Source organism: Schistocerca serialis, chromosome 8 (assembly GCF_023864345.2).
Source record: "Schistocerca serialis cubense isolate TAMUIC-IGC-003099 chromosome 8, iqSchSeri2.2, whole genome shotgun sequence".
In the NCBI taxonomy this organism is placed as follows: Eukaryota; Metazoa; Arthropoda; class Insecta; order Orthoptera; family Acrididae; genus Schistocerca; species Schistocerca serialis.
This window is the reverse complement of record NC_064645.1, coordinates 340846164-340860639: the sequence shown is the minus strand read 5'-3', so window position 1 is coordinate 340860639 and position 14476 is coordinate 340846164. Positions and strand designations below refer to the sequence as shown.

Genomic DNA, 14476 nt, shown 5'->3' with positions numbered 1-14476 from the left:
AAATACTGACTTTACAGACTAAAACTCAAAAATACAGACCAAAACTGACCTATTTGAAAAATATCAACCTTTACTGATTGTACTGATTATTTTCCATTCCTGTGTTTCGTTTCAATCATGTTTGTTTCTCAAATTCCTTACTGGCATCAGTGGGAGTTCCTTGGCAAACAAAGTACCCAGAAGACATGATTGGATGTCAATATAATTTCCAACATGAACACACCATAGGCATGATTGAGAGTTGGAACTCTGCATGACAAGGAAAACAGCTACCAGAGTGGGTTGCATTGTGCTGTTGGTGTTTAGTGTTGTTACCAGGCCTGGTATGGTATGTACATTAAAGAGCCAAAGAAGCTGGTACACCTGCCTCATACCCGTGTAGGCCGCCGCGAGCACGCAAAAGTGCCACAACACAACCTGGCATGGACCAGATTAATGTCTGAAGTACTGCTGGAGGGAACAGACACCATGAATCCTGCAGGACTGTCCATAAATCTGTAAGAGTATGAGGGGGTGGGGATCTCTTCTGAACAGCCCGTTGTAAGGCATTCCAGATATGCTCAATAATGTTCATGTCTGGGGAGTTTGGTGGCCAGCAGAAATGTTTAAACTCAGAATAGTGTTCCTGGAGCCACTCTGTAGCAATTCTGGATGTATGGGAGTGTCGCATTGTCCTGCTGGAATTGCCCAAGTCCGTCAGAATGCACCGGACAGAATGCTTCCGTATGTGTAACCTGTCAGAATCTTATCTAGACATATAAGGGGTCCCATATCATTCCAACTGCACATGCCCCACACCATTACAGAGCCTCCGCCGGCTTGAACAGTCCCCTGTTGACATGCAGGATCCAGTGATTCATGAGGTTGTCTCCATACAGATACACGTCCATCCACTCAATACAATTTCAGACAACACTCGTCCACCACGCAACATTTTCCAGTCATCAACACTTCAATGTCAGTGCTGACAGGCCCCGGGTCAGTGCAAAGCTTTGCATTGTCCAGTCATCAAGGGTACACGAGTGGAGCTTTGGCTCCGATGACTGATGATGTTTTGTTGAATGGTTCACACACTGATACTTTTTTATGGCCCAGCTCTGAAATATGAAGCAATTTACAAAAGGATTGCACTTCTGCCACATTAAACAATTCTCTTCAGTTCTCATTGGTCCCATTCTTGCAAGATTTTCCTCCAACCGCCACGATGCCTGAACACTCGTGAAATGATCGTATAGGAAAATCGCCACTTCATCACTACCTCAGAGATGATGTGTCTCATCGCTCGTGCGCAGACTGTAACACCACGTTCAAACTCACTTAAATCTTGATAACCTGCTATCATAGCAGCAGTAACCAATCTAACTACTGCACCAGACACTTGTCTTACGTAGGCGTTGCCGACCACAGCGCCATATTCTGCCTGTTTACATATTTCTGCATCTGAATACACATGCCTATACCAGTTTCTGTCATGCTTCAGTGTATGAGGCATGAACTGCATCAGATGTTTAATGACTATTGTGAAGGACACAGGGATACCTTGTACTCGCATGAGACAGTGTTCCCAGCAGCTGAGACATTTGAAAGGGGTCTCTCTGTGGGTCTTCATTTGGTAGGCTGGTCGAATTGTGCAAATTCAAATTTGTAGGGTACTTTGATGTGACAGTGATCCAATGTTGGACTGCATGGGAACATGAGGACAGACATACTCATTGTCAAGGTTCCGGTCTGTCACATCTGACTACCACAAGGGAGGATTGCCATTTGTGCACTGAACCTATCATAATCCCTTCACATTAGCACTTGCCATCTAAGAACAAGCAACTGACTCTCTGCAGCATTCCGTCTCATCCCAGAACACTTGTCATAGAATAGCAGCAGCTGGACTAAGGACTTAACATCCTAAGTGCAGACAGCCATTACTACCGCAACACAAATAGCTGTCTCTGGAGTGGTGCCATGTTGGGGAAGTACAAACTGCTGATGACTAGTATCATATTAACTGCACTATGCCAAATGACCATCAATGGAGAGTACAACAGCCAACTGAGGAGAGGCCCTTTCTTCTAATTTTTTGGAGTGGCACAGCAGCATTATTCCTGGCACCACTGTGTGGGAAGCCATCAGATATTACTTCAGGTCACAGCTGGTATTGACCGAGGTATCTCCGATGGCTTAACAGTATATCATGGACATGGATCCTCATGTGTTACCTTTCATACAACAGTATTGTGGGGCCACCTTCCAACAATACTATTGTCTTTATGAACTGGCTGTGTGATTTAAAGGAACTCTCATGGCCAGGAAAATCCCCAGATCTGTCCCCGATCTAACACCGATGGTGCTAGCTCGAGCATCAACTCCATTCCAGTGACAATACCCAGAATATCATGAACCAATTACAACCATTGCAGGACAGCTTGCCTCAGGAGGATACATTGGCTTTATAACACCATTCCCAACCAAATCAGTGCATGCATCTAGGCCACAAAGAGTGCAATGCCATACTGGTAAGCGGGTTCATATTGCCAAGTTCTTTGTAAATTGGATTTCATTTTGTAATTATTGGAATATCACACACCCTCTCAATCCACAAATTTGCATTTTCTTTCCTCCTCCTCCTCCTCCTCCCCTCCTAGGTGCTGAACTGTTTTTGTCAGGCAGTGTATTTACAAGTGCAGGTGGTATTTAAAGTAGTACCACTTTATGCCCATGTTGCATTAATACCTTGTCTTTAGGACTGATTAGGGAATAGCATAATTCACCTGTCAAAACTTGGCTTTTTTTTTTTTTTAAATATATACATTGCAAGGTTATCCCAAGCAAACACACTGTCAAAGTGTGTCGCTAAGTGTGTGACACTAAGAGTGTCTGCAAGAGCATAGAACAATAATGGAAACTGCCTGTTTTATTGGATGTCAGTCAGCTCGAGAAACATTTACCCCCAATGGAGCTGGAGCAGACTGCTCAAGTGCAACACGGTTGGCACACAGTTTTAGATGAGGTGCCTGAGTTTATGTAACATACCACACAACATGACTGTAACTTGGAAAGCAAAGTTCACTTAACTGGTAGTTTATTGAACACACCTATTGAGAACTGCAATTCTCTTAAATTTTGAATTCATTTAATATGCAGTTCCACACGCAGTACAGAGACTAAATTACATTAATTTCCAAGTGCACGGAGGCATTTGTGCTCCATATAATAATGTAACTGGGAGAAACCACAATATGTGATACAATGGGAAACACCCTTAGCCATGCACTTCACAGTAGTTTGCAGAGTGTGGTTATAGATGTACATGTAAACTAACAACAGATAGATAGTTCCTTTTACAGCATCAATAATCAGTAACAGTGGAAATAATCAAAATGAATTAATATTCATTGTGTTTTCCACATAAAATTCCTGATTATTTTGTGTGGGTGTGGGGGAGGGGGTGTTTTCTAGATTTTTGTAGTTATTCAATCCAATTAACATTCTCAAAACATGGAAAAATGAAATATGAAGAACATGGTATGCAATCAACATCACCTAATTGTCCTGACAATTACAACTGTGAGATTTTCTAGTCAATTTCTTCAACAATCATTTGCATTGGGTTAACGTTTTGATAAATATGGCAACATTAGAAGAAACAGAAAATAACTGACAAGTCAGGGCACTGTTGTTTGGGCAAGAAGACCGGAATGCCACCACCTTCCCACTACAGTAGTTATCAGTGATGATAAAATGTGAATTTTTGATTAAACAAAGGAGGGAAAAGAAGTTAAATTTCACTGTGCACATAAACCAATTTCTGTTCATAAAATTTCAATGAGAAGTTTACACATAGAAGGAACAATCACAAGAAAGAAAGAAATAGGCTCTAAAACTAAACTCAGAAATGTATGAAAGAACTATTTAGAAGCTTTAGTCTCCCCCTCCCCCTCTCCCTCTCCCTCCCCCTCCCCCTCTCCCTCTCCCTCTCCACCCTTTTTGCAAAAAATACAAGATTGTTGTTTTCAGCATTTGATCCAAAATTTGTTTCGTTTGTTAGGTGTGCCTAGCATAAGGCAAATGTTTGTTTTGTCACTAAACAGACACTATGCATCTTTGTGACTACTGTAAACAAGTAACTATTCCATTGTGACTAAACTGTACAAAATTCGAAAATTATTATAAGAACTTAGCACAAACTGTTATAAAATGATCTAGGAGCATGTACTACTGCATTTCAACAAATTTAAATCTGGCTTAAAGTGTAGATGATGTCTATAAACTCTTGTCATGAGTTGCCACATGTCTCAGTTAGTCACTTTTGTAATGATTATATTTGCAACAGTTTAGGTATTCATGCTAACCAATAGATACAAACAAGTTTTTGGTACGCTGCAAGTACTTGAAATTCCAGTGGATTCACCCACTGTGTGTTGTTATACTCTTGCCACCACTGCTTATGCTCACTTATTTATTTGTGTGCTAGGTGGGAAGGGCTGTACAAAGCAGTATTCTGCAATAATTTTTCCAGTAGCCCATCTTAGCAGACTTTGTCATGTATTTCTATTGTGTATTCTTCCCGTATAAAAAATTTCAGGGCAGGTTTCGACATGTCTGATTGGACGATTCACTTGTGAATGAAATCATGTAGCAAATGTTGAGGACTACACTGATTTAAACATTCATTTGTTCCATGGTAAGATTCATTTAATAGTCTTCAATTCTGTTTCCCCCCCCCCACACAGCAGCTGATGTAAAGTGGAGGAGAGGAGCTTAGGGTCCCCAGATCCTGAACAGCTCATTGAGAATTCCGCAAGTTGCTTTGACTCCGTAGATCAATCTTTTGTGCCACTCGACAGTTAACAATTGTTAATTCACTTGTATACAGTACTCTTGAGAGGTGCTGGACTGTTGAAGGTAATACTGAGAAGTGAACTACTGGTTTTTTGGCATTTTGTGTGTTAGTTTTCAGCACACATACTTGTTAGAACGCATTGCTCCCATTCATGTCAAGAATGCATGTATGAAAAAACAGTTCAACTCCTAGATTTTGAAAAATTTCTTCTCCACTGTCTGGAGTATACCTTCTAACAAAATGCTTGCTCTGTGGTTTTTTTGGCAGGGTGTACAGAAAATGTGTCAAACTTGAGGGATTTATTCTTGACATCAAAACATTACCAAAAGTTCACATGGACGAAGGAAAATTCTCATGCACACAGGTCTCAGAATCCTTTATTGGGGAGTTATGAAAAGCTTTATTATTCATGGAGCAAGAAAGACGCATTAACGAAACACATTTGCATTTACAGAAATTGCCTGAAGTGATCACCTCGTGCTTCCATGACTCTCCTGAGACCATGTTCTGCACTCTGCGCAAAACTATCTGTGTACTGTGTATTTGGTCAAATTCATTTTTAAATATTCTTCATCACAACATTGACACTGGTTATGGGAGTTTAACACACCAAGGGCTTTATAGTCCCGAATGTAGAAAAACATAAGATTCAAATCTGTTGGTCGTGCAGGTCACACGGTGTATCTCCTTAGTCCAATTAAAGTGATCGGAAACTGGTTATCAAGTTACTGGTGACCAAAGAATAACCAAACAAAACAAATGCCATGATCAACTACATACACCAAGGTGAGTAAAAATACACATTTGATGTAAACTACACACCCAGGAGTGACTACACTGAATTCCTTTCATACCTCCCTAACAAAGGATTTTTTGGACCCATCTTCATATGAACGTTTTGTAATAATGTTGAAATAAATCCCTAAAATTTTTTATACATCCTGTATTTTATCAAAGGCTTATTATTTAGTTAGGTACAATCCCACTTCCCACTTGTTTCCATCTAGAGATTACAGCTTTCTTACATGTGCCGATAATCCTTTCTGATTGTTGTGTTCCTTTTTCTTTCCTTGCATTACATACATATGAGGCAGCTCAAACAACATCACTTTCATATGGTGTTAAAAAATTTCACCAGAAGTTAGTTTTATCAGTAAACAAAAGAATAGAGTTAATTTCCTAAAATAATGCTAGGTGCATACCTGGAGTGCATAGCTGACAGACAGTCCCACTATTCCAGCATTTATGGAATCACGACCCAAGACCGCAAACAGTGATGAAAATAGTATTATTAAATTGCCAATCATCTCTAATCTGACAGCAAGCCACCTGAAACAGCACACAAAATGTTTTACTTAATGAAAATAAGCACATAGGCAGAAAAGTAAGAGAACAATCAAATAATGATCATATCATTTCATTCATGGACAAGAAAAAGAAAGATTTCTATGCTACTAAATTTTCCACTTTCCTGAACAAGGATATACTACACTCTACAATGAAGTGTACTGGTCAAAACTGTAATTGTATCTATGTAAATCGTAATGAACACTTATGTGCCTGAGAGTATAACTTCCTCCTCAGATTATCAAATATAAAAGAACCCTTCAATAAATAAATGCCCCACAATTTTTTTTCACAAAATATATTTGTTTTATGAAGAGTTACAATATGGTGACTGTATGAAACAACACAACTTTTATGTGTACTATCTTCTTACTTGGTCTTCATCATGTGAAAGCTATTGTTCTATACTCACAATAGGTTTGTTTTTTTAATTGTGTGACTTAATTATCATGTTTGAAGTGTACTCTATATTTTCCCACGTTTAAATTACATAAACAGATGGAATTCAGTGCGTGTCAGGTCCGGGCTACGAGGGGAAGAGGCAATGATGTCCAACTAAATTTGATGACATGTTCCTGGGTTCTGAGACTTGTGTTTGGGTGTGTATTATGTATTAGCATGATTTCTTTATTTATTCTTGTCAGACTGAACACAACAGATGAACACAACAGATGAACACAACAAAAACTGTTCCTCAGTTCACTTAAGCCTCTGAATTAATGGTTACCTTTTGGCAACACATCCATGACCCAGAAGACTGTCATCATGACTTTGCCAGCAGAGGGAAACTTCTTAAATGTCTTCTTTCTTGGTTATTGCAGATGATGCCACTCTGGTGCCTGAATTTATGTTTTTGGTTCAAAGCGACGTAACCACTTTCCATAAGGCCTCACCAATGGAACCAAATTGCTTTAATATTTCAGATAAAATTACATTTTCTTTGAATCTTATGGTCTGTTGTGAGCATTCATTCATGGAACCAGCCTTGCTCACACCTTCGAATATCCAAGAATCTGAACCACTGCATATGCATTTCCAAAGCTCATTGATAGCTGTAGAGCCAATTTTCGAGTTGGGATGCTATGGTCTGTACCAATAATGGCACCCACACAGTTCATTCTGTTGGGAGCAGTGGCTGTGACAGGATACCTCTCCCCACACTGAAGAATTCAAAGCACACCTGGTAATTAGTGTCTTGTGCAGACACCATTTTGATAGATAATGCTGTGCCTCGTGTTTGAAAGTTCACACACATGCTCAGAAAACATGAAGCACCTAAAACGTGCACTTTCCTATTATGAGAGAGAGAGAGAGAGAGAGAGAGAGAGAGAGAGAGAGAGAGAGAGAAATTTTTTTTTAGGGCGCAAAACTTCTATGGTCATTAGCGCCCAGCCCGTGACGTAGAAAACAGGAAAAAAACGAAATTTAAAATCAGCAGCAATGGAAACAAAGTCAGAAAATTTGAGAAACTAAAGGCAGAAGGAATGCTTAAAAGTCCACTATAGAAAGGGGTTGGTTGTCCCCCAAAAAAAAACTTCAAATGACTGACGTCATTTCACTGTCACTAATAAACTGTAGAACGCGGTCAGCTGAGCGCGTGTCATCTGCTAAAATCGACGATAGATCAGGCGATAGCTGTAGACGGGAGCGTAACGGATTAAAATAGGGGCATTCAATTAAAAGGTGTCTGACCGTCCACAGCTGAGAGCAGTGGGGACAGAGTGGGGGAGGATCACCGCTTAAAAGATGTCGATGACTAAAAAGACAGTGCCCTATCCGGAGTCGAGCTAAAATTACCTCCTCCCGACGACGCGTTCGGGAGGAAGAGGTCCAAGCGCAAGGAACGGCTTTCACTTCCCGCAATTTATTGTGGGGAAGTGTTGACCAATGCGCATGCCATAAATGAGTAACTTGGCGACATAAACCGCTCCGTAGATCGGTAAACGGAAGAGACTGAAGAGCTGGCCGAGGAAGAGAGACTGCAGCCTTGGCCGCTATATCGGCCGCCTCATTTCCACAGATACCAGCGTGTCCCGGGAGCCAGAGGAACGCCACTGAGACGCCCCCCAGGTGGAGCAAGCGCAGACAGTCCTGAATCCGGTGGACCAGAGGGTGCACAGGGTAAGGAGCTTGGAGACTTAGGAGAGAGCTGAGAGAATCTGAGCAGATTACGTACTGTATCTGCTGATGGCGGCGGATGTAGTGGACAGCCTGGAGAACAGCGTAAAGCTCCGCAGTATAAACCGAACACTGGTCGGGAAGCCGAAAGTGATTTGGGGTGTCGCCAACAATATAGGCACTCCCTACACCTAACGATGTTTTCGAGCCATCGGTGTAAATAAATGTGGCTTCCGTCATTTGTGCACATAGAGCAGCAAATGCCCGACGGTAAACAAGTGTAGGGGTACCATCCTTGGGAAATTGACATAGGTCTCTGAGCAAGTCGATCCGGGGACGGTGCCAAGGCGGTGCTGTACCCCAAGTTGTCAAGAAGGTTTTAGGAAAGCGGAAGGAAAGAGAATGGAGCAGTTGACGGAAGCGGACTCCCGGGGGTAGTAGGGAGGAGGAGCGGCCTGAATACCCGACATCAAAGGAGGCGTCGAAAAAAAGGTTATGGGCTGGATTAGCAGGCATGGAAGACAGATGGCTAGCATAACGACTCAGAAGGACTGCCCGCCGATTGGACAGCGGAGGTTCAGCAGTCTCAGCATAAAGGCTTTCCACAGGGCTGGTGTAAAAAGCTCCGGACACTAAACGTAATCCACGGTGGTGGATAGAGTCGAGACGCCGAAGAATAGACGGCTGAGCAGAGGAGTAGACTATGCTTCCATAATCCAATTTCGAGCGCACTAAGGCGCGATAGAGGCGGAGAAGGACCACCCGGTCCGCTCCCCAAGAGGTACCATTCAGGACACGGAGGGTGTTAAGGGAACGCAGACAGCGAGCCGAAAATAGGAAACGTGGGAGGACCAGCACAGTTTTCTGTCAAACATAAGACCCAAGAATTTAGCGACGTCGGAAAACGGAAGGTTGACAGGACCTAGATGTAAGGAGGGCGGAAGAAACTCCTTACGTCGCCAAAAATTAACACAAACGGTCTTACTGGGTGAGAAACGGAAGCCGGATTCGATGCTCCACGAGTGGAGGCGATCGAGACATCCTTGAAGACGTCTTTCAAGAAGGCTGGTCCGTTGAGAGCTGTAGTAGATCGCAAAATCGTCCACAAAGAGGGAGCCCGAGACATCAGGAAGGAGACAATCCATAATTGGATGAATGGCGATGGCAAACAGTACAACACTCAGCACGGAGCCCTGGGGTACCCCGTTGTCTTGGGAGAAAGTACGGGAGAGAGTAGTGTTCACCCGCACCCTAAATGTGCGCTCTGCCATAAATTCGCGAAGAAAAAGGGGCAGCCGGCCTCTAAAGCCCCAAGAGAACAGTGTGCGGAGGATGCCTGTCCTCCAACAGGTATCGTACGCTCTCTCCAGATCAAAAAATATTGCTACCGTTTGGCGTTTCCGGAGAAAATTGTTCATGATATAAGTGGAGAGAGCAACAAGATGGTCAACAGCAGAACGATGCTTTCGGAATCCGCATTGGGCTGGTGTTAAAAGACTGCGGGACTCCAGCCACCAAGCTAAACGGTAATTCACCATACGCTCCAAAACCTTACTGACACTACTCGTGAGAGAAATGGGGCGATAGCTAGAGGGGAGATGTTTGTCCTTTCCAGGTTTTGGAACGGGAACGACAATAGCTTCCCGCCATCGCCTGGGAAAGGTACTGTCGGTCCAAATTCGATTATAAAGGCGAAGGAGGTAACGCAGGCTATGGGTTGATAAATGCAGCAACATTTGGACATGGATACCATCCGGTCCTGGGGCGGAGGAGCGAGAAGAAGAGAGTGCATGTTGGAGTTCGCGCATGGAGAAAACAGTATTGTAGCTTTCGCGATTTTGAGAGGAGAAAGCAAGATGTCGCACTTCCGCTGCACGTTTCTTCGGGAGAAACGCTGGCGGGTAATTTGAAGAGCTCGAAATCTCAGCAAAGTGCTGACCCAATGAGTTAGAAATTGCGACGGGGTCCACTAAGGTATCATGCGCGACAGTGAGCCCAGAGACCGGGGAGAAACTAGGCGCGCCTGAGAACCGTCGAAGCCGACTCCAAACTTCCGAGGAGGGAGTGAAGTTGTTAAATGAGCTAGTAAAGAATTTCCAGCTTGCCTTCTTGCTATCGCGGATGACGCGATGGCATCGCGCACGGAGCTGCTTATATCGGATACAGTTGGACAAAGTTGGATGGTGACGGAAAATGCGAAGAGCACGTCGCCGCTCACGTATTGCGTCACGGCATGCCTCGTTCCACCAAGGAACTGGAGGGCGCCGGGGCAATTCGGAGGTGCGTGGTATTGAACGTTCCGCAGCTGTGAGAATAACGTCGGTAAAATGTGTGACCTCATCGTCGACGCTGGGAAAGCGACGGTCATAGAATGTCGCTAGAGACGAAAAAAGTGTCCAATCGGCTTGGGCAAACTTCCAGCGTCGCGAGCGCATATATGGCAGTTGAGGCTGCAGTCGAAGAACACATGGAAAGTGGTCACTCGAGTGTGTATCATCAAGGGCGAACCATTCGAAGCGCCGAGCTAGCGGAACAGTACCGACCGCAAGGTCCAAATGGGATAAATTTGCCGTGGAGGCAGACAAAAATGTGGGGACCCCAGTGTTGAGGCAGACTAGATCCACTTGGTGGAAGACGTCTAGCAATAGTGAGCCACGTGGACAAGGATGTGGAGATCCCAAAGCGGGTGGTGGGCATTGAAGTCCCCAACCAGCAAATAGGGGGGTGGAAGCTGATCAAGAAGATGAAGGAGATCAGCTCGTGCCATTGGTGTAGACGATGGAATGTATACCGTACAAAGAGAGAACGTGTATCCAGAAAGGGAAAGACGGACGGCGACAGCTTGGAAGGAAGTGTTTAAGGGGATTGGGTGATAATGGAGAGTATCATGGAGCAGAATCATGAGTCCTCCATGGGCTGGAGTGCCTTCAACAGAGGGGAGGTCATATCGGACGGACTGAAAATGAGGGAGAACAAAGCGGTCATGGGGACGCAGCTTTGTTTCCTGAAGACAGAAGATGACCGGCGAGTAGGATCGTAAGAGGATCGACAATTCCTCCCGATTGGCGCGAATGCCGCGGATATTCCAGTGGATAATGGACATAGGGTGAACAGAAAATGGAGGAACGTCACCAAGGGTGCTGTCAACTCAACGACTGCTCAGAGCTTGCGACCGACAGCATGGAATGGCATTCAGTCGAAGGCAGAAGATCCTGATCCATAGGTTGGTCAGGAGCAGCTCCTGCCACCAACGATCGGCCAGTTGACCGGCCACCAACAGTGCGCCTCGGTGACACAGAAGATGGCCGAGGGCGATTTCCGCCAGGTGGTGCTGTAGATGGGACATGCCTTGGCGGAGAAGGAGAGGAACTGTGTTTCTTCGTAGCCTTCTTGGAGGTATGTTTAGATGAAGGAGGAACCGATGGTTGTGAAGTTGCAGTACATAAAAACTCATCACGAGAATGCTCTTTTTTTGAAGACTTGGCGTCTGACTTTGGGGCTCGAGATTTAGCAGAACCCGACGAAGGGTGAGCCATAGAGTGGGCAGGCGAAAGAGGTGAGGTTGAACGGGCGATCTTTGCGCTGGCCGATCTGACGACCGTGGTACTAAATGTGAGGTCGCAAGTCTGCGTGGCCGCCTCCTTTGTTGGCCGAGGAGAAGCAAGGACAGCGCTGTATTTTCCTTTCTGAGGCACGGTGGGCTGTCGACTGGCGAGTAACTTTCGGGCAGCAAAGGTCGACACCTTTTCCTTCACTCTTATTTCCTGGATCAGCTTTTCATCCTTAAAAACAGGGCAATCTCGAGAGGAAGCAGCGTGGTCACCCATACAGTTGATGCAGCGAGGGGATGGAGGTGGACAAGCACCCTCATGGGCATCCCCGCCACACGTAACACATTTGGCCGGATTGGAACAGGACTGGCTGGTGTGATTGAACCGCTGACATCGATAGCAACGCGTAGGGTTTGGGACATAAGGGCGAACGGAAATTATCTCATAGCCTGCTTTGATTTTTGATGGGAGTTGAACTTTGTCAAATGTCAAGAAGACAGTGCGGGTTGGAATGATGTTCGAGTCAACCCTTTTCATAACCCGATGAACAGCCGTGACTCCTTGGTCAGACAGATAGTGCTGAATTTCTTCGTCAGACAATCCATCGAGGGAGCGTGTATAAACGACTCCACGCGAGGAATTTAAGGTACGGTGCGGTTCCACCCGGACAGGGAAGGTGTGGAGCAGAGAAGTACGCAGCAATTTTTGAGCCTGGAGGGCACTGTGTGTTTCCAACAACAGGGTGCCATTCCGTAATCTGGAACAAGACTTTACAGGACCCGCAATTGCGTCGACACCTTTCTGAATAATGAAAGGGTTGACCGTGGAAAAGTCGTGACCTTCGTCAGACCGAGAAACAACAAGGAACTGTGGCAACGATGGAAGAACCGTCTGTGGCTGAGACTCAGTGAACTTACGTTTGTGAGCAGACATAGTGGAAGGTGAGGAAACCATTGCGGAAGAATCCCCCATGATTACCGGCGTCTCCGATGGCGCGCTCCTCCCTTGTGGGGGCCCTCACCGAGGGCACACCCGCCTTAGGTGATTGTTCACACCTCAGGTCACACCTCCCGACAAACGGACGGAGGGACCAATCGGCACTTTCGGAAGGTATCAGCTCGGGTAATCACCCCTCCCTGGGCCTGGCCGTTACCAGGGGGTACGTACGTGTCCTACCTGTCTACCCGGGGCGGGGAATTACGCGTTACCCCGTCACCGGCTACGCATGGAAGTGCGTGGGTCGGCCTTCAGACACGCACAGGGAGGAAGAAAGAGACAGGGAAAGGAAAGAAGAGAGGTCTCAAACGCCGCAGCGGAGAAAAGGGTAAAGAGAAGAGGTAAAGAGAAGAGGTAAGGGAAAGAGAAGAACGAAGAAAGATGAAGACAAACAAGCAAGGAAGGCGAAGAGTGCGGTACATTTACAAGCGTCCGTCTCCGGACGTAGGCACAAACCATACTCCCAGAGGGGGAGAAAGGTACGGAAAGAGCCAGAGGTGAGGGGGGGGGGCGAAGATGGGGGATGGGGAAGGATATGGAAAGGGGGGGTATGCAGCCCGGAAAAGAAGGAAGGCCACATTAGCTCGGGGTCCCGTGCTCGCTACACACGTATCCACAAAAGAGTTGTGGATCCCCTGGGGGGGAGAGAGAGAGAGAGAGAGAGAGAGAGAGAGAGAGAGAGAGAGAGAGGAGGGGTGGGCATTATTTATTGAATGATTGTTGTAAAATAAATAAAAAATCTGTATAATGGGTTACAGTGGGCATTCACAACTGTTACCTTATTTTTGGGCATAATTTTCATTTGAAAGTTGCAAAAATGTTACATGTGATTACACTGATAAAACACAATAATATAAATAAAAACATAATGCTGGAACATCCTGTGTGGAACAGAAACAATATATTAGTTGACCATGATATTACTGCACCTGTGAGAACTTTTATCATGGTATTTTAGCAAGAAAACCAATGCTGGAAATCCACTGAAAAAATAACTAGGGACAAGACAAAGCTATGACTCCTCACAAGTTTTCAGCATTAACTGATGGCAAAAGTATGAATTTTTGGGCAGATACACTCTTCAGTTTTTGAGAGGCGTATTAAAATTAAATTTCCATTCCAGTAAGGATTTTTATACAACACTAAATTTTAAAAAGTCAGTATGATTTTTTAATTTTGCTTCACAAGGAGCTGGAACATGATGTACAGAATTTTATTATGACTAGTTGGTGTGTCATACCTCCCACAAAGCATACCCCAAGTTTTACATATCATTAATGGATGAACTGAAGTCTCATCCTTCTCTCCTAACCATCATTTCTTTGGTGGTATATACCTGGATCCTGATAAATGGCAGCACAACTTTTGTAATACCTTTAATCATAGATCTGTATCATGTATTTAAGGTTCACTTGGAGCACTCCATTTCATATATTTCATTCTGCACAGCGATTTTAACCACACATCTCCTCCTCTGCTCTATGTTATTTTCATGGTTACTCAAACAACTGCAGCTAGCAGTTTATAGTCTCCAGGAGTTCACTTCCTGACCGTCTATGTTCTATCACAATTCCACAATATATCACCCTTTGTAATCGTAAAGCCGAGACACTGTCTTCACAGTAAC

At 44.6% G+C, this 14476-nt stretch overlaps 1 protein-coding gene across 4 annotated transcripts in view; it reads right to left on the bottom strand.

Moving 5' to 3' along the window:
- The window catches only part of LOC126416746 (multidrug resistance-associated protein 1), a 407893-nt gene that overhangs the window by 23555 nt on the left and 369862 nt on the right, over positions 1 to 14476 (bottom strand). For all 4 annotated transcript variants that reach the window (XM_050084584.1, XM_050084585.1, XM_050084582.1 and 1 more), the window contains exon 26: positions 6040 to 6166. In XM_050084584.1, the coding sequence (XP_049940541.1) occupies positions 6040 to 6166 (127 nt within the window). The remainder of the gene's footprint in view (positions 1 to 6039; positions 6167 to 14476) is intronic.